The sequence below is a fragment of the Portunus trituberculatus genome, chromosome 8 (assembly GCF_017591435.1).
Source record: "Portunus trituberculatus isolate SZX2019 chromosome 8, ASM1759143v1, whole genome shotgun sequence".
NCBI classification, from domain to species: Eukaryota; Metazoa; Arthropoda; class Malacostraca; order Decapoda; family Portunidae; genus Portunus; species Portunus trituberculatus.
The window spans coordinates 7,375,001-7,395,000 of record NC_059262.1 but is presented as its reverse complement, the minus strand read 5'-3'; the positions used below and the strand labels follow the sequence as shown (position 1 = coordinate 7,395,000).

At 41.2% G+C, this 20,000-nt stretch overlaps 1 protein-coding gene across 23 annotated transcripts in view; it reads left to right on the top strand.

Annotated features, from left to right (window-relative positions):
* Window positions 1-20,000, top strand: part of LOC123498820 (coiled-coil domain-containing protein AGAP005037-like) — a 140,073-nt gene that overhangs the window by 94,328 nt on the left and 25,745 nt on the right. For all 23 annotated transcript variants that reach the window (XM_045246275.1, XM_045246332.1, XM_045246365.1 and 20 more), the window contains 6 exons: window positions 7,170-7,323; window positions 7,750-7,872; window positions 8,428-8,535; window positions 8,706-8,804; window positions 9,879-9,962; window positions 11,081-11,210. In XM_045246275.1, the coding sequence (XP_045102210.1) occupies window positions 7,170-7,323; window positions 7,750-7,872; window positions 8,428-8,535; window positions 8,706-8,804; window positions 9,879-9,962; window positions 11,081-11,210 (698 nt within the window). The remainder of the gene's footprint in view (window positions 1-7,169; window positions 7,324-7,749; window positions 7,873-8,427; window positions 8,536-8,705; window positions 8,805-9,878; window positions 9,963-11,080; window positions 11,211-20,000) is intronic.

Below are 20,000 nucleotides of genomic sequence, written 5' to 3'. Positions count from 1 at the left end.
TTATCTCCCTTCCATCTTTTCTTCTTATGAGAATTATTTTCTTCTTTCTCCTTGTTTCCTTTTATTTTTATTTCCATTTTATTGGTTTTTCTGCCATTTCTTATCTTATTTTTTTTCTATTTCCTCCTCCTCCTCCTCCTCCTCCTCCTCCTCCTCCTCCTCCTCCTCCTCCTCCTCCTCCTCCTCCTCCTCCTCCTCCTCCTCCTCCTCCTCCTCCTCCTCCTCCTCCTCGCTACCACCACTATCCTAATTCTTTCTCCTCCTGTTCCTAATTCTCTTCTTAATTCTTTCCTCATATTTTCTTGCTTTGTCCTCCTCCTCCTCCTCCTTCTCGTCTTTCTCCACAGTCCTTGTTAATATAGCATCAAGTTTTAATCAGTCACTCAGTCCTCCTCCTCCTCCTCCTCCTCCTCCTCCTCCTCCTCCTCCTCCTCCTCCTCCTCCTCCTCCTCCTCCTCCTCCTCCTCCTCCTCCTCCTCCTCCTCCTCCTCCTCCTCCTCCTCCTCCTCCTCCTCCTCCTCCTCCTCCTCCTCCTCCTCCTCCTCCTCCTCCTCCTCCTCCTCCTCCTCCTCCTCAGTAGACACAAGACCTGACTAAAATAGCAGCACCATATTTCATAAGAGAATAGTTATAGGTGCACACACCACCACCACCACCACCACCACCACCACCACCACCACCACCATGTGCACCTCCCATACGCACATGGGAATAGCTGTGTAAATATTGCCGTACACACACACAAGCAAATGCCATACAAGCTAGAATGCATGTCACTTATTTATTTATTCATTTATTCATCTATTTGTTATGCTCTGTTTTTGTTTTGTTTTGTTTTGTTTATTGTTTTTTTGCTTTTTTTTATTTCATTGCTTATTTTTCTTGCTTTTTTTTCTCTATACTTTTCTGTATATATATTTTTTTCCTTTCTTTTTTTTATCTTTTTTTCATTTATGTTTTATTTTGAAGGATTTACTTCTTTCCATTTAGTTTAATTTTTATTTTGACAATTTTCTACCTTTCTTTCTTTCTTTCTTTAATTATATTGTTGTGCATCTTACTGTATAGTTATTAGTTATGTTTGCTTTGCATGATTACCTTTAGTTTTTAAGATTATACTTTTGCTGAAAGATTTGATATTTATTTTAAGGAATATTTATAATTGTGCATTTTCTCTATTTTTTAAATTTATTTATTTATTTTCTTTTTTACTTATCTTTATGGAGAATGAGGTTTTTTTCATTCTTACTTTTGAATAAGCCTTTTTTTTTTTTTTTCAATAAGCAGGTTCATTTACTTGTTCTTTTGTCTTTTCACAGTTTTGGTGTGAAATGGTAATTAGAATTGATCATTTTAAAATCAAGTCTTATTTTGAGTTTCATAATGTATACTTTTCTTCGTATTCTATTTCCAAAATTGGTATATATATTATTTAAAAATCCACTATTATTTCAGTGTAATTTGTATTTCTTTACTTTCCAGGTCTAAAAGTGGTATATACAAATATTCAATTGCTTCTTTCATTCATTTGGTGTGGATATGATTAAGTTAGCTCTCACACTCTTTATTTTGAGCAACATTAGGTGAAGAAACACCATTGCAAATTGACCAGCCATCTCTGTGGTCTTAAGAAACACTCATGGTGAGAGAATAAAGCTTTAAGAACACTACTCTACCTAACACACACACACACACACACACACACACACACACACACACACACACACACACACACACACACACACACACACACACACACACACACACACACACACACTGTAACATATAACTAGGTAAATACACACACACAAATAAGATGAACCAGCCTTGCACATTGAACTATAGTAGACTTTTGGAGTGACTTAGGTGAAGATTTGGTGATAGCAGATAGAGTACACATAGTTAGACAAATTGTACCAACATAGATGTGTAAATGGGATAAAATGAACATTGCTTGGTCCCTGTACAGTGGTAGTAGGTAAATACAGTTAATTAAACACACACACACACACACACACACACACACACACACACACACACACACACACACACACACACACACACGGTCCCGGTAGCTCAGTGGTTAGAGTGCTGGCTTCACAAGCCAGATGACCGGGGTTCGATTCCCCGGCCGGGTGGAGATATTTGGGTGTGTCTCCTTTCACGTGTAGCCCCTGTTCACCTAGCAGTGAGTAGGTACGGGATGTAAATCGAGGAGTTGTGACCTTGTTGTCCCGGTGTGTGGTGTGTGCCTGGTCTCAGACCTATCCCAAGATCGGAAATAATGAGCTCTGAGCTCGTTCCGTAAGGTAACGTCTGGCTGTCTCGTCAGAGACTGCAGCAGATCAAACAGTGAATTACACACACACACACACACACACACACACACACACACACACACACACACACACACACAGCAACTCAGGCAGCACACTTTGTCGCTCACTATGGAATGTGTATGTCACACTGCCTTGCTGAGTGTTCTGTGTGTATGTACATGTGTGTGTGTGTGTGTGTGTGTGTGTGAGTGTGTGAAAAAAAAAACTAAAGAAAAAAACTGAAGCTGAAAAACTGACAAATATACAAATAAAAAGCTTAGGAGTATATCTCAGACCCTATATATAATAAACAGATAAACACAAATGTACACACACCCTCCATAACCCCCAACACCAGCTCCAGAGTACCCCACAGCCCCATCTCTCCACCAAGTACCCCAGGAACAGTACAGCCCCTTTCCAAGCCCATCACCTCCCCAACTCTCAATCCCAAAATGTTGTGATGAGGAAGGGGAACTGAATATTAATTTAACTTGTAAATGTGGAGCTTCCCCCCCTTCACATCCCCCCCAGCTCCCTGTTCACCCACATTTCCCTCAAGCAGCAACTCCTCCCATCTGTGACCCCCAAACATCCCCCTACCACCCCACAAGTTCTAGTCTTGCCTGACCCGTTGCTCAGAAATTTATTGTCCATGCAAGGAAACTTTCTAGCATACTTTTAGAACGCAATGCCGATTTCATTATTTTTTTCCCGCCATTTAGCACCTGTGGGAAATTAGCACTAGTGATAGTTAGTTGTCTGTGTGTGTGTGTGCGCGTGTGTCTGTGTGTCTGCGTGTACGCCGGCCTCCATGCACACTAGGGTTTGTGTGTACATGATGTGTGTGTGTGTGTGTGTGTATATGTGTTTATCTCCTTGTCTATGTATGTGATGAGGTTGTACTGTTAAGGTGCCCACACTCACCCACCCCCTCAGTCCTAGTGCCATGGTGCCACCCAGTGCCTCCCAGGGTTTGCACACACTTGGCACTTTGATAATGATGCCACACTGATGCCATTACAAACCTGCTTGTTTTCTTACAGTTTCATGTGGTATTTTTTCTGTTGTTGCTGTGAAAGAGATCTTATAACTTTTACCTTTTGTTGTCTTTTCGATTTCAGTAGTAACTTTTCCATTATTGCCATGAAGAAATCAATTCTGCTTGTTGTTTGCAAAATTTTGGTTGCAATTAAGAATCACAACATAGGATAAAAGAACTGATACATTTTCTTTGTTTGAAATGGAAATATCTAACGGCTTGCCACATTTTTCAGTCACTAATAATTGCCATCAAATTAATTCATAAAAAGAAGAGAATAAGACCCCACAAACTCACATTCTCACATTCTCAACAACTTGAAGCAATGACTAGACAACATTTACCAACACAGTGTTGATACAGGGAAGGTATCACAAGAGAGCACCCAGTGTGTCAGTGTGTGGCACCCTGGAAGCAAAGACAGGCACTGCACACATCACACTCACCACAGTACACCTGTCTTGCATATGTGTTAAATCCAATCCCCTTACTGTACTGTGCATCCCCTCTGAGGCAATGCAAGGCCAGCCACGTCCCTCAGGCTAGGATGCTCACACACACACTCAAGGTAGGAAAGCTGTGATGGGAGAACTGTTGCAAGGTGGACAGTTTCAAGGCACTCCCATCTCTCCAGAGCTGCAGTGCCAAGGTTTGGGTGCCTGTGGGTGTTTGTGGGTGCCTGCTTGTGGCTTACATGAGGATCAGTTTGGCTCTAACACACTCAGTGGGAAAAGTGTTTGTTTGTGTTTTGTGACGCTGGTTAAGTTTGTTTTGTTTTTGTTGGTGGTGTCAGGACTAGGCATTGAAGTGAACAGGTGTGTTATTTTTTGTTTGTTTGTTTGTCTCTGTGGTGTCTGGAGTGAATTACGCTGAAAGAGGTTGGAAAACTTTGACATTATAGATTTTCTTGATTTTTAAAAATTTTGTGTGGTATTAAGAATGTTTTTTTTTCAGACTTACATTATTGAGGTAATTAAAAAAAAAACATGTTATTTTTAAACACGATGTCTAACCTTTTCTTTTGTATTTAGGTATTATAAAGAACCAAAGATGAAAACTTACTTTGCTATCTGTGAGGTGTGAAGATTCTGTCTTTGTCTTTCTTCACTTTCATTTACTTCTTTCATTTTCATAAGTTTACCCAAATAATCCTCTCTATATATTTCATTCTTATAAATTCTAGATTAAATGATAACAGAAACTACTGAATGCATGAAAGTTATTATTATTTCCAATGTTTGAAAAAAAATCTGGAAATCTGGTCATTGTTATTTAAGAGAAGGGAAAAATGAACATCACATTGAAGTTATTATAACATTAACAACACACAAGGATAAAGAAGAGCCAGAAAACACAACATCTTTACACAAAAACAAGCAAATTAATTCATTGACAAAAACAGAACAATGAACAAATAATAACAATAACAACACTTACAAGGGAACAACACACACACACACACACACACACACACACACACACACACACACACACACACACACACACACACACACACACACACAGCTTAGGTTGATGTAGGGGTTGACAAAAGGAAGCCACTCTGAACCTCATTTAAATCATAAGGAAAAGGCTCATGCTATTTATGTATCTCTTGATGTATTATGTATTTAAGCATGGTGTGTGTGTGTGTGTGTGTGAGAGAGAGAGAGAGAGAGAGAGAAATTGTATGTGTGTGAGGGAAGAGATGTTTGTGTATGTTTTATGTAGTGTGTGTGTGTGTGTGTGTGTGTTTGTTTGTTTATTTGTTTGTTTGTTTGTTTGTGTGGGTAAGTAATCATGTGTGTGTGTGTGTGTGTGTGTGTGTGTGTGTGTGTGTGTGTGTGTGTGTGTGTGTGCGCACGCATGAGTGTCTCAGCCTCTCCTGTGTCACACAGTCTGGCATCGTTTCGTCACTTGCACTGTTCACTCTTTACTGCCACACTCTGCATCTTGCATGACTAACTTTAAGGTTATACATGTAAGCAAGTGCATCTAATATTAACTACTTCTCATATATTTACTCAACCTCATTACTAAATAATAAGACTTAACATTAAAAAGAAAATAGTAGCAATCTTTACAAGGATCTAAATGTTATAAAAATGTGTTATAATCCAATTTTAAGCCCTTTTAGACATCAAACTCCACCATCAAGGCATCATAAAGCTGAGAGTAAGTCCTTATTTTATGTCCCATTGTTCACCCCACCAGGCGCACCACAGCCCCCCAGTGGTAGCCTGCCCCGGCCCTCCCTCACACGCCACCATGCCAACCACACACCACTCATGTCTAGCTCAAATGCCTGTATTCAGAGGTGCTCTGCTCTCACCTCCACTACTTTCAAGAGTGTTTCTCCTGTTTGTAATTAAAAACACTTTAAAACACTTTGCTCTCTCACCACAACTCTTTTCAAAGGCTGCAGAGATGATTAGCAAAATTATCAAGAGTGTTTCTCCTGTTCAAAATATACAAATCTTATTGAGCTATCACTAGAATCATAAAAAATTGCATTGAAATATTTTGCTCTCCTACCATGACTGTTTTCAAATCCACAGAGATGATTGGTCAGAATCTCAAGAGTGTTTCTCCTCTCAATTATACTGAAATCTTATTAAATCTGTCACCAGAATCATTAAAGCATTCAGAAAAATCCATGTCACTTCAAGGAGAGCCTTTTGAAAGTAGTGGAGATGTGGCACAGAGGTGTTTGAGATTACAGGTGTGAATTGTGTGAGGGAGGGTGTATAGTGGTGATATGTGCTCTCCCTCACACTCCACTATGTTGTGTTAATAGTTGTAAGGTGTGTGAGGGAGCATAAGGGAGGCAACACTACTATTACTGATATATATGAGTACTTTAATCTATACTTAGTGTTGGTGTTAGGTTAAGATTGTCTTGTGAGGAAATTTCAATTGATTTTTTTCTTAAGGGTGATTATCTTGTGTGGTGTCACTTTTTTTTTTTTTTTTTTTTTTCCCACTAAACATACACCACATTAGAATCTGCCTTAGTTTGTTTATTCATGTTTTTTGTTATGGTTTTAGTGTAGGTGTAATGTGTGTAGAGAAAAAATATGTGATGGTGTGGGAAGGTAGTGTCATTTGAGTGGGTAATATTTTTATTCCTGTTTTTATAAAGGTTATATTGAAGAAGTTACTTGTGTTTGGGGGGAAATGTAAGTTAATATTTTTGTTTATTCATGTTTTGGTTATGGTTTAGTGAAGGAGTGATGTGTTTAGAAGGATATATAGTAGTGGTATAGGAAGATGCAGGATGAATAGTCCAAAGGTTGTCATATATTTATTGGATTCTTTTGTATCTCAAAACTACATGTATATTTGGGCAGGCTTTTAAGTTTGATGGTGGTATAAGAATATTGATATGCATACATGCAGTTGATTATTTATTTCCCTTGCATATATCTTAGCATGTCAGCAAATCTAAGTAAAGCAGACAGGAAAAATAGGAGGAGATATAAACAAACATATCTTAAGGAGAAACACGTAGGAAAAAGAAAGCTAGGAAACAGGGAAAACTAAAAGGGAATAACTACAATAGCATCTCTAAGGAAAACATGCAAGAAAAAACAGAAAAAAAAGCAACAATCATATCTTCTGCAGGGAAATAAACCCCAAAAGACACAAAAACACCATCTTAAGTAAGAACAAGAAAGGAAAAACAGGATAACTTAAAAAGAAGTATTTATTCTTATCTCTAGGGAAAAGAAACAGAAAAAATGAAAACTCCAGGGAATACAATGTTGTCGTTTTACCATGATGGGCACCTGTCTCACCTCTGCCCTTTACAGACCTGCGGCTCTCCCCTGAGGTGTACAACCAGCTGAGGGTGTTGCAGAAGAAGGCCAAGGAACTGCGCACTGACGTCAGGAACCTTCGCAAGACTTCCCAGGCCAACGCTCTCACCATGAAGGAGTTACTGAGGGACACCTTCACCAAGATTACGTCAGTGTTTATCACTTCTCTTCTCTTTCATTCTTTGATTCCCCTTGTAAATGTTTTTTCTCTGATTTTCCTTTCCTTTTTTTTTTTTTAAATTCTGTCATTCTGTGACTTTCTTTTTTTAACATTGTTTTTCTACTTTTCTTAATTTTCTTTTCTTATTTTTTTTCTTTTTTAATTTCAAGTTTCTGTCTTATTCTCTCACACTCTGCCTTCCTCTCAACCTTCTCTCTTCTCTCTTTTATTTCTTTTCATACACAGTAATTTCTTAATCTTTGCCTTTTCTCATTCTTTTGCTTTGTTCCTAACCTTCACTTTTCTCACTCAAAAATTAAGAAAAATAAATGGCAAAAAATGAAAATGAGAGGAAAACATTGAAACAACAGTATGCTTCAGTAATTAGGTGGCAATAAGACTGTTGCTTCACAGGTCAGTGCTTCAGTCCAATGAGGAGAGCTTACTTCAAGGCACCTCAGACGCTGAGAGGGCGAGGATACAGCGGGAGGAAGCATCTTATCGCCAGGACATGAACAAGCTGGATAAGGACCTCTGGTATGTAGGGACTTCTGGATACGGTGAGGCTCACCGCTTCTCCTTTCACTAAAATATGAAAAACTTAGGAGCAGTAATGTATAAGATCTTTATAAGCATCTCTCAAGAAAAAACTGACTTTGAATTATCCATAAAGGTCATCAAACTCAAGATAAACAGTTTACTTACCCTAAATCAGCTTACAAAGTGACTCTGACCTTAGACATCCCCTTCACTGACCCTTAACTCACCTCTACTTAACCCCTTCAGTACCAGGACATGTTTTCATATTTATTCTGCTTACTATTTGGTGATTTTAAACAGCTTCAGAAACCTATGTAGAGATTAGAATACTGAAGACTGTGGCCATTAATCTTCTGACTTCCATAGACCCTTCCTAATGTCAATAAAATCATCTAATCACACCCAGAACTCAAGGTAAAAAAATGCATCCCAGTACTGGAGAAGTTAATTATGTGTGTGTGTGTTCCTGAGTGTCACTAGGTATTGCTAAGTGCCCATTGAGTATTGCCTAGTGTTTTGTTTGGTAGTGAGTGTGTTCTCTGTGTGTTGCAGCGACTTAGAATTGAAAGTGGAAGAGCTGCGGAACAATGTTATCAACCGGCGACTCCGCGTCAACATGTCAGACGTGGAAAACATGGCACTCATCCTCTCCAGATCAAGGTGAGCCATTGAATAGGTGGAGAGGTGGAGGAGTGGACTGGGGGTGGATGGGAAGTGAAGAAGTGAGTGATGAACTATTGAAGGGGTGGATGGATAGATTAGAAGAGGGATAGGAAGTGGGGAAGTGATTAAAAAAGACTGATTGAGTTTGCCTGTGTTGTCCCTTGCAGCAAAACAGTGGCAGACTTGAAGGCAAAGTTTCCGATTCTCCAAGATGGGTTGAAGGATCTTATATCGGCTGAGATGGAGAGAGCAATTTGCAACGAGAAGTAAGGACATATCTCTTCTTGTTCCTCTGAATGTTCTTGAAGTCTTTAGTTGATGATTAGAATGTCACATCTTTGTATAATTCTTCTTACTGTGTTCTTGTTCTTGTACTCCTTGTTTTTTATTTCCTATTTTTTTTTTTTTTTTTTTTTATAGTTTTGTACTTTTCAGAATCATTTACTGTGTCATAGCTTCCATACGCAGCCTCATGATCCCTCTCAGTCCACTTACACACACCACACTCCCTCACACCCTTGAACACTCTCTTACCTTCTTCACACACACACACACACACACACATGGCCCGGTAGCTCAGTGGTTAGAGCGCTGGCTTCACAAGCCAGATGACCGGGGTTCAATTCCCCGGCCGGATGGAGATATTTGGGTGTGTCTCCTTTCACGTGTAGCCCCTGTTCACCTAGCAGTGAGTAGGTACGGGATGTAAATCGAGGAGTTGTGACCTTGTTGTCCCGGTGTGTGGTGTGTGCTTGGTCTCAGGCTTATCCGAAGATCAGAAACAATGAGCTCTGAGCTCGTTCCTTAGGGTAATGTATGGCTGTCTCTTCAGAGACTGCAGCAGATCAAACAGTGAATTACACACACACACACACACACACACACACACACACACACACACACACACACACACACACACACACACACACACCTTCACATCACCACAAACTCCCTCAAATATTATCTTACCTTCCTCATACTTCTCACAACTTCACCATCCCTTCTCCTGCTTCTAGTCTTCTCTATATATCCATTCTTATCCTACACATACTTAGATCCTTACAATAATCAGTTTCCTCATAGCTTCTGCATTTCCTCATAATCTAAACCTTTTTATAGCCTCCAATACCTTCCACTTTGGTCATTGAGTACCCAGATTCTCTCATGGCTTTCTCTTAGTCTTTTTTACAAACTCCACCACCTTTTATAGTCCCTTATCACAGGTTCAACATCTTTATATTCTCCCTGAACCTCCTCAGTTTCTCTCTCACAGCCTGACAGTACCTTGCTGAGTCCTTGGCTGGCATCCTCTCTTATTCCTAACACTCATCTCTCCCCAGGTTCCTTAAAGAAGAGCCTGACAAACTGGAGAGTGCGCTGAGAAGATGCAAAAAACTCACTGGCACTTTGGTGACTCTCAAAAGGTGAGGTGTTGGGTCGTAAGTGTGTGTGTGTGTGTATTTACCTAATTGTATTTACCTAATTGTAACATACGGGAAAAGAGCTATGCTCGTGTTGTCCCGTCTCCATATCTATTAATGTCCAGCTTTTTCTTAAAATCATGAATATTCCTTGCGTTGACCACTTCCACGTCTAAACTATTCCATGCTTCCACCCTTCTATGAGGGAAGCTATATTTTTTCACATCTCTCCTATAAGTGGCCATTTTTAGTTTTTTCCCATGCCCTCTCGACATTCTTTCATTCCACATACACAGATCTTCCCTATCCATTTTTTCCATGCCAATCATCACTCTGTATATTGCTATCAGGTCTCCCCTTTCTCTTCTGTTTTCCAGGGTCGGAAGTTGCATTCTTTTCAGTCTGTCTTCATAAGTCAAATCTCTTAAGTCAGGCACCATTTTTGTTGCAGCCCTCTGTACTTTCTCTAGTTTCCTTATGTGTTTCTTTAAGTTCGGAGCCCACTGTATTGTTGCATATTCAAGCCTCGGTCTTATCATTGCAGTAATTATTTTCTTCATCATTTCTTCATCTAAATATACGAATGCCACTCTTATGTTCCTCAATGTGTGTGTGTGTGTGTGTGTGTGTGTGTGTGTGTGTGTGTGTGTGTGTGTGTGTGTGTGTGTGTGTGTATTTACCTAGTTGTATTTACTTAGTTGTAGTTATACAGGGCCTGGGCTTTATGTGTGTGTGTATGTGTGTGTGTGTGTGTGTGTGTGTGTGTGTGTGTGTGTGTGTGTGTGTGGGTTTTTCGGAGTTTTAGGGATGTAAGCATAAATGGGCATGATAACAGAAAGATTTATCATGACAACCGATAAATCAATATCAATAACCGTATTGATAATAATCGATAACTAGACATGGATGTGTTTGTGTGTGTGTGTGTGTGTGTGTGTGTGTTTGTTTGTATGTGTGAAACTGCAGTGTATGTGTGGGTCTATGTAAAGAATGTTCTCGATGAGGTTGAGTGTGTATGTGCATGTGTGTTTGCATGTAGATCCACCACACAGCAGTCAGTTAGTCAGTGGGTTAGTGTAGTAGGTGAGGACTACCCCAGTAACACCCTGTCCCCCCCCTAGGTTAGCCTCGGTGCAGGAGCAGAGAGTGCCTCCCTTAGGGCCGGGTGGAGTGCCTGTGGGTGTTGCCAATGGAGACCCCCGGGCCACCTCCCCCACCCCGACAGAGGACCTCCGCGCCTCCAGCAGTAAGGTATGTGTCGATGCCTCCTCGCCGCCTCATCACAGAGTCTCCCTGGAAAAGTTCAAAAGTGCAGTTAAATCCTCCAGTAGCGCAACTAAGGGCCGGGCGCCTCTCTCGCGACGCAGGACTCCCACCAGCCTCTGAGTGGTGCCAGCGGCCGCCCCACCCCATGGCAGGCATCAGCACTGGCACCCATCCTAAAGTGTCTTTTGTCATCCTCATCTTGACTCCTCAAGTAACATTTGGTGCTTGTTTAGTTCCTATGTGTGTCATTTTCCTGTTCAAGTCGTAAAGAGATCCATTGTTTCATCTTCATCTTTCATCACTTTTTTTTTATAGGGTCAGGGGTGGTCACTATTTTTTGTGGTGATTTTTGTATAATGTCATTCTTCAGGTATTTAGTTTTCTGTCCTCTGAAATATATTTATGTCATATGGTTGAGTTCACTTGATTTGTCTCGTGAATGTCAACGTGAGTCAAGGAAGCTGTTGGTCAGAATGGGTAGATAGATAGATTGATTAATTGATTATTACACTCCAACAAGGGAGAAGTAGAGGAATGGCACATGATATTGTGGGAGGAAGTATGCCAAAGTTTTCTTACTACTAGGATCTTAATAATGTCAGTTTATTAAGCACCAACGTCTTAAGAATGTCACTTCACACTGCCAGGGTCCATCAGTGCCTTAAAAATGCTGTAAATTTTAGTACCAGAGTTTTCACACAGCTAGGATCTGAACAGTGCCAGGTCCTAAGTAAAGGCAATTTTCAGAGTACCAGTACAATATTAAGTGCCAGGATGGTATCAGTGCCAATAGTGCCAAATGACTGAAGATAGGTTCATCACATCATTGCCTCACAGATCTTTGTTACTGTTACCATGAGAACAGTGACTTAAGATCTCATCACCTCATTGACATCTTAGGCTTGTCACTTCACTGGCTCACCATCTCACCACCTTGCCGATAACCCAGCCAAGGCCTTTGAGCTGCACTGCCAGCCTGCCATGGGTGTGGGCCGCCCGCCAGGTCCAGCAGTGTCATGGCCAGTGTGCAAGGTCCAAGTTTTACCACTAATATGTGCCACTTATTCCTGTGTTAACTCTGATTTTAATGTTTCCATCCTGCCCCGAGGTCCCGTGTGTCATGTGTTAGGCGCTAGACAGACAGACGGCTTCACCGCCCGCCACTGCCACTCACTGGGCCGTGCGGGATGAGTGTGTCCCTAACTCTCCTTCCTTTCAGCAACCTAGGTAGTGGCAAGGCAGTCAGTCAGGGCCATGTGTCCCTGCGGCAGCCACCGGGTGCCAGCCTCTCACTTCATGGTACTCACACAGTAATGCCTCACTTAGTCCAGTCAGCTGACCAACACCCACTAGTCATTTTATAACAAATTATCCACTAGAGGATTTTTTATGCTTTTTAATTGATTGCTTGTAAATTTTATTTCTAAGTGGATAAAGCAAGATATTTAGTAGTGAGTGAAGTGCCAGCCGGTGCCAGGACCCGGCCGGCTGGTGAGGCGCGGCACCTGGGGGCCCCGCGTCCCTCTCTGTCCCCTGAAGGAGTCTGGGCGAGGACTTCAGACCCCTAAGGGCATCAGGCAGTGTCTTGAATACCGTGTGACCCGCCCCGCCCCCCCTTTGTGCTCTCCACTGTTGTAATAGACCTGTTCATACCAGCACTCAGTGATTCAGTGCTTCACTTGTGTCACTCAGACAAAAAATGGCGGCTAATGAATGGCTTAAGATCCTTCATGCCACAAAACAAAAACCAAAAAAAATTTCACTGATTTCTTACCAGCCACTATGATAGCAAGTCTCCACTTAATGGAGTGTCAGGAAAGCAATCAAACAGTTCCTATCAGTTCATCTGTTGCCAAGATGATAACCTCTATTGGACTTAAATCATTACTACTCCAAATCAAGCCGTAATGAAGTAGGTAGCCTAGAGTAAACACAGCTTGTCCTGTCATGGCCGAGGGACGCAGCAGGAGGGGAGGCTGCCCTGCCGGGAGAGCTGACAGTTCCTACACAGCCCTAGTGGCATCTTTCTATTAGCACCCCGCACCCCCGGCTGTCCCTCTCCTCCTGCAGCAGTTCGCTCACTCTAATATATAATTGTTTTTTATTTAGATTTATCACCATTCCTAATTTGTCTTATCTAGTTTTAGTTCATTGTATCTTCTTATCTTTGTTTTGTTCCTTTCTGAAACTGTAGCATGGATCAGCTTGCTCTGTACTGTTGTGTAGGCGCTGCATTCACTACTAACATTTTTGGCACTCATTAAATGCATGCTGTGGGTGGTAGACTGTTGTTTTATTTTAATTCCTCTGTAGTGCTCCTCTAACTTGCATGACAGACAATTAATGTGTGGGGATGACGCTCCAGCAGCCATGAGTCTGAGCTATTCATCTCAAACTGCCACTAAACACTTCACTCTTCACTATTCACTTCACTTTTGGCTCACAAATTTGCTTCAATATCAGACTCATGACGAGTGAGGCCTCATTCCCACTACTGGGGCCATGAGAGGCACTCTTGGGCACCTTGGCACTGATATTGAGAGCCACATGCCTTCATACCCCTGGATGAGGTGCCTATCAGTGCCTCTCATTGCCCAAAGACAGCCACACTTGACAGAGAGAGTGGTGTGTGATGCAGGCGGCAGTGGTAGTGGTGGTGGTAGTGGTGGTGATGGTGGTGGTGGTGGTGGTGGTGGTGGTGGTGGTGGTGAAAGTGTGCCATCATGGGAGGATGGCAGGAACAGCCGTGCCTGCATTCTGCCTCATTGCTGTGATGGTGAGCTGTACAGTGGTGGTGTGTGTGATGTTGATGCTGCGAGACTGCTGTATGAGTGTGTGTGTGTGTGTGTGTGTGTGTGTGTGTGTGTGTGTGTGTGTGTGTGTGTGTGTGTTGTGTGTGTGTGACCTCAATATTTGATAGCAGCATTAGTTTATACTCCTGGTGTGGATGGACATTGTTATCTCAGTGTTACACTCCTGATAGTACTACTGCTGCAGCACAGACAGCTTTAATGCAGGCTGTCACTTCTAACACATGGTCTGCACCATAAATAAAACAGTCACAGCATTTCTTACTAGCATCACAAAGAACAGTAGCAACAAATAACTGTAGTATCAGCTCACCACCATTGCCACCACCACTAGTGCTACCACAGCACCACAGTGTCACCAGCACAAGGCAGAACGCTGTGGCTATTAACCCTGGTGGCTGCCAAAGCTGTTACAGCAGCTGTCACCAAGAACGCAAGAATGAAAGCAACACTTGACAGTCTCGCGCAGCATCTGTCAGGTCGCCATGCAGCTGCTGAATGCTTTGTGGTTCTGCTGTGGTTCTTTGACACCCATCCCCATGGCACAGCTGTCTATAATGGTAGTGATGGTAGCAATGGAAGTATGTATCTTGTCCCCCTTGGCTCACCTTCCTTGCCCTGTCACGTTCCAGTCAGTGAGTGTAAGCAGTGTTATGTTTTCAGTTCCGTTTTCTGGTTCTTTTCATTTCCGTGTCCTTGTTCTTTTGCTAAGTACGTAGCCGTAAAGCAGACTAGCAGATCGTAAACAGGAATGAGTCTATACGTAGCAAGAAAAAATGAGATTCAAAACCAAAACATGTTAAAGACACAACGCACTCAGTAAATCTCCTCCTACTTGACCTCACCTGACCTGCTAAGTGTGATGACCTCTGCCTTAGTGGAGCAGACATCCTTCCTCCCCACACCTCTGCACACCACTTGTCTCCTTAGTGTACACACACACACACACACACACACACACACACACACACACACACACACACACACACACACACACACACACACACACACACACACACAATAATAGTGATCATTGAAAATCTGCAAAAATTCAGACAAATTTTTATTCTGCCTTAATGGGAAGATATTTATGTGTTTTGGTGGGAAATTCATGCTGAGAAATTATTTTTATTGTATTTTATTGAAGTTTGTGCAGTGATGTTCTGAGAAATGTGAAAAGAAATAGTTTTTTTGTTTTTGTTTATTTGGTTTATGTAGTTGCTTTGGAATTTATGGGTGTTAGATATGAGCTCAGGAATTAATTGTGCTAGGAGAGAGAGAAAAGGAAGAAAATGGGTAGCTTTCATCATAAACTTTGTAATTGAATTTAAGAGTGAGAAAAATGTGAATAGTGATCTCAGAAACTTGGTATAGGACTGAGAAAGGCAAAGAAATGACAGTTAATTTCATCTTAAACTTTCCCATCAACTTAAAGAGCAAGAAGAGTATGAAGATAAGTAATCACTGATGTGGACTTAGTAAATCTTGTATGTCAGGGTGAAGATAGGAAATAAAAGACAATTTATAGTGACAAGCTTCATAAATCTTTGCCGTAAGGATGCAAGTAGGAAGAAATATCATTACTAGTGATAAGCTCAATAGATTGTTGTTGTAGGAGTGAAAAGAAGAAGAGTTAGAGAAAGTAAACCATAAAAACACAGAAACACATAGAAAAATCTTCCTTAAGGCTGGAACATAGCAAGAAGAGAAGAGTAATTGAGACCACAAACACACACACACACACACACACACACACACACACACACACACACACACACACACACACACACACACACACACACCCGGTAGCTCAGTGGTTAGAGCGCTGGCTTCACAAGCCAGAGGACCGGGGTTCGATTCCCCAGCCAGGTGGAGATATTTGGGTGTGTCTCCTTTCACGTGTAGCCCCTGTTCACCTAGCAGTGAGTAGGTACGGGATGTAAATTGAGGAGTTGTGACCTTGTTGTCCCGGTGTGTGGTGTGTCCCTGGTCTCAGGCCTATCCGAAGATCGGAAATAATGAGCTCTGAGCTCGTTCCGTAGGGTAACGTCTGGTTGTCTCGTCAGAGACTGCAGCAGATCAAACATTGAAACACACACACACACACACACACACACACACACACACACACACACACACACACACACACACACACACACACACACACACACACACTGAGCACCCACAATACCTCCCCTCCATGCACTAACTCCCTCAAAACTCCTCTCCCAAAAGAGCCTGCCCCAACACAGCCCCTCTAAACACTCCCGTCGGTCTTGTTGTTGAATCCTGGCCATTTTTTTTCTACATATATGGATGCGTACATGCATATATGTATACCATGTGTGTAAATACCAAGTCTATTATCGTTTTTCTCTTTTTTCATCCCCCTCGTTTTTTGGAATGAACTGTGCTGATTTTTTAATAATATTTGTTTTCCTTTTTCATTTTTTTGTCGTATTTTTTTTCAATCTAATCTTCTTTGCTTGAGTTGTTCATGAGGTGTTTTTTGTGTGCTGTTTTTTGCTTAGTCACACCTGAACTCTAAAAAAAGAAAACAGGAAAAAAAAGAAAATGAGAGCTTTTTTTAATAGATTGGAAAGAAAATGAAAAACTATATAGAAACCACCCCCATATATATATATATATATTTTTTCCCCATTTGCTAATATTTGAGACCAATTTTTTGAGAGAGAGAGAAAGAGAGAGAGAGAAAGGGAGAGAGAGAGAGAGATAAAACAAAGAAAAGATAGATTTGACGCTATTTTTTGGCATCTCTTTTGTCTATGAACTTAACCTTGATCTTGTATTTATAAGGGTGAATTTTTTCCCATTTTTTGTGTAGTTGAACTGTAGATTACACTGACCACCTGTATACAGTGATTTTCCTAACCCCTACCAACATAGTGATGAGCCCATCACACACACACACACACACACACACACACACACACGTCCTTACCTATACACACATATACTCTCATAGACATACCTTCAAACAGACATGCTTAGCACATACATATCCTTGCCAACTAGGAATACAAAGTTATCCTAACCTATATACACACACACACACACACACACACACACACACACACACACACACACACACACACACACACACACACACACACACACACACACTCTGCATCTCCTTATATCTGTCAATGTTATCTATTTTCCCCTCCATTAGTGTGTGTGTGTGCGCGTGTGTGTGTTTACTAATTCAGTGTGTACTTCACTTTTATTATAGTGTGGTGTTGTCCCTCTTGCAAAACACAACAGTAAGATGCACACTTTTCCTCCTCCTCTCTCCCTCTTACTCTGTGTCTCCTGTCAGTCTACCTAGCTGTCTACCTGTCCATCTACTTGTTTATCTATCTTTTCATATAACGGTCTATTTTCTCATCCATCCATCTACCTATCCATTCTGTCTCTATCACTCATCACAATTCATAAGCTTCTGTCATGGAAATCATCAGAGGAAGAGATGCTGGAGAATACTTGAACAGCCAGTAGTCCCACCACTCACTCACTCACTCGCTCAATGTTTATTTCTCGGCAACTCTGTACCTCACATGCTCTCCTTTCTGTCTGTGTCAGTGAGTTTTTGTCGCCATGCACAGGACAGAGAGGGTGTGAGATGGACTGGAGAAGAGAAAGTACTTGGTATTGGAAGAAAGCAGGAAGTTTAGTATAGGATACAGAGAGAGAGAGAGAGAGAGAGAGAGAGAGTAGATAAAAGCATAAGGGAAGTAAGGAAAAAGATATAATTTAGATATGAGGAAGAAAGGGAGTATAAGAAATTAGCAAAAGAGAAGGCAGTTTAGTGTAGGATTCAGAGAGAGAGAGAGAAAGAGAGATGGAAAGAAGAAAAAGAGAAAAATACAATATAGAAGATGTTAGGAACTTAGTACAGGAATCAGATAAAGGAGAAGTTGAGAGAGAACCAGCAAGATGAGAATATAGAGTACTGATATGTGAATATTTAGCATAAATAGAAACCCAGTAAGAAAAGAGATATAGAAGATGAGAAAGCAAGTGAGAGTCAAAAAGGATGATTGATTGAAAGCCTGACTGAGAATATTGTCCAGTTTTCATCTGTCTATCTGTCTGTCTGTCATCATTATCACATTCATTGGTGTTGGTGGTGATGATTGGGTGGTGTTGAGGCTGTCAGACCCACAGTTACTCATTGGTTTGTACTGTGTGGCACATGTGTTCCTGCCACTGTGGACTTGTATGAGTGAATGTGATGAAGAGGTTGCTGGTTGTGAGAGGTGGTTAGAAAAAAATGTTTTTTGTTGTAGTTTTGGGGTTTCTGTTATATTTTTGTGTTAGTGAAGGGTAATGTGGTGATAACATGAGGATTTAGTTCAGATAGACTTTGTTGGGATGTTTTGTTGATATATTTATTTTTTTTATGTATTCCTTTTGTATATGAACATTATTTACCATTTACTCATGTTATCTACTATTGAGTGAAGGTAGAGTCCCTTGTGTTGGCTGCCCTGTGTGGGAGTGCCGACCTGCTGTAGAGAGAAACAGAAACTTAAATATGACTCTCCCTGGTACATAGACAGAATATTAGATTTCACTCTAGCAAGAATTAATCTAGAATAGACAGAATTCTGGCCACTACACTGACACAAATACCTACCACAACACATATGTGCTGCCACAACACACAATACACAGACAATACACTGACCAGGCTTGATGACAGAGGAGAGACTGAGGTAGTTGTCACTTTGCTTTTTCTAACCTAATTATTCAAAGCTACACTAGGATAAGAGATAGAGATAATTGTAAGTTTCGTTATCCTAACCTAACTTCAAGGGTACACTAAGATATAATAACAACTACCAATTCACTTAACTTTCTTTTATCGATAAGAAATTCTAATCTGTATCTTTGACCCACCCAAGATTTGACAACATAATGGAGCTCCCCTTCCCTCCCCTCATTCCTCCCCTATTTTGTGTACCCAAGACTCCCTGTCATTGCTGTTTTCCCCATCAGTTTTATTGTCATATTTTTACATGGACCATTCTGAGCCATGCATATGTTATCACCAGTCCTCCTGGCCCCTGCCCCCTGTCCCTTGATCCCTGACCCCTGCCTTTGGTTCATATTCTTAAACTGTTTCCCTGTTTCCTCTCTGTCAACTATTTTCAGCAGGCCATGGTGGAAGTTGACAGTTTCTAAGGGTGTTGTATGGTACTTTACACACTTACAATAACCTGGCTAATCATCTCTCTGGCTTCTGAAAACAATTAACAGTGTCTAAGGATGTTTTTATTTTTTTTTCTGGCAATTAATCAGTATTGAACACCATTGAAGATCTAGAAAACACCCTTGGGAACCTTACTAATCAGCTCTGTGGCCTTTGAAAACTGTTGTAATGAGGAAAAAGTGTTTGAGAATGTGTTCCTCTGTCTCACCACAAGTGCCAACACCTCCCCCACAGTCTGTACTTGTCACAGGAGCTGCTATGCTCTATACATCAGTCACAGCAGAGGTCAGTTTTCCCTTTACTGTGTCTTCCATGGGATAAACAGCCTCTCCTATTTAGTGTTTTCTGAATGTGCAAAGTGTGAAGCTAAAAGAAAGCCTGGGAACTCTATGACATAACAGGCTTGAATCCTCCTTGCAACTGCCCTAAGAACTTGTTGACTAGACCTCATTTCAAACCAGGCTTAGTGTTACCCTGCTGTTCATGTGTTGGTGGTCTTCTAGTCTTGTTATAGAAGGTTCCTGTGTAAAGTATAGGAAGGTGTGACAGGTAAAGCATTATTTAGTGTTACCTTGCTGTTCATGTGATGGTCTTGTAGTCTTGGTATGTGAGAGTTAAGGCTTTGAAGTGTAGGATAGCTAATGAACACCTAAGATACTGCCTAGGGTCAAAACAGGCATTTCCTTCTTTGTTCTTCTTTTCTATACATCAAATTCAGATTATTAAAAC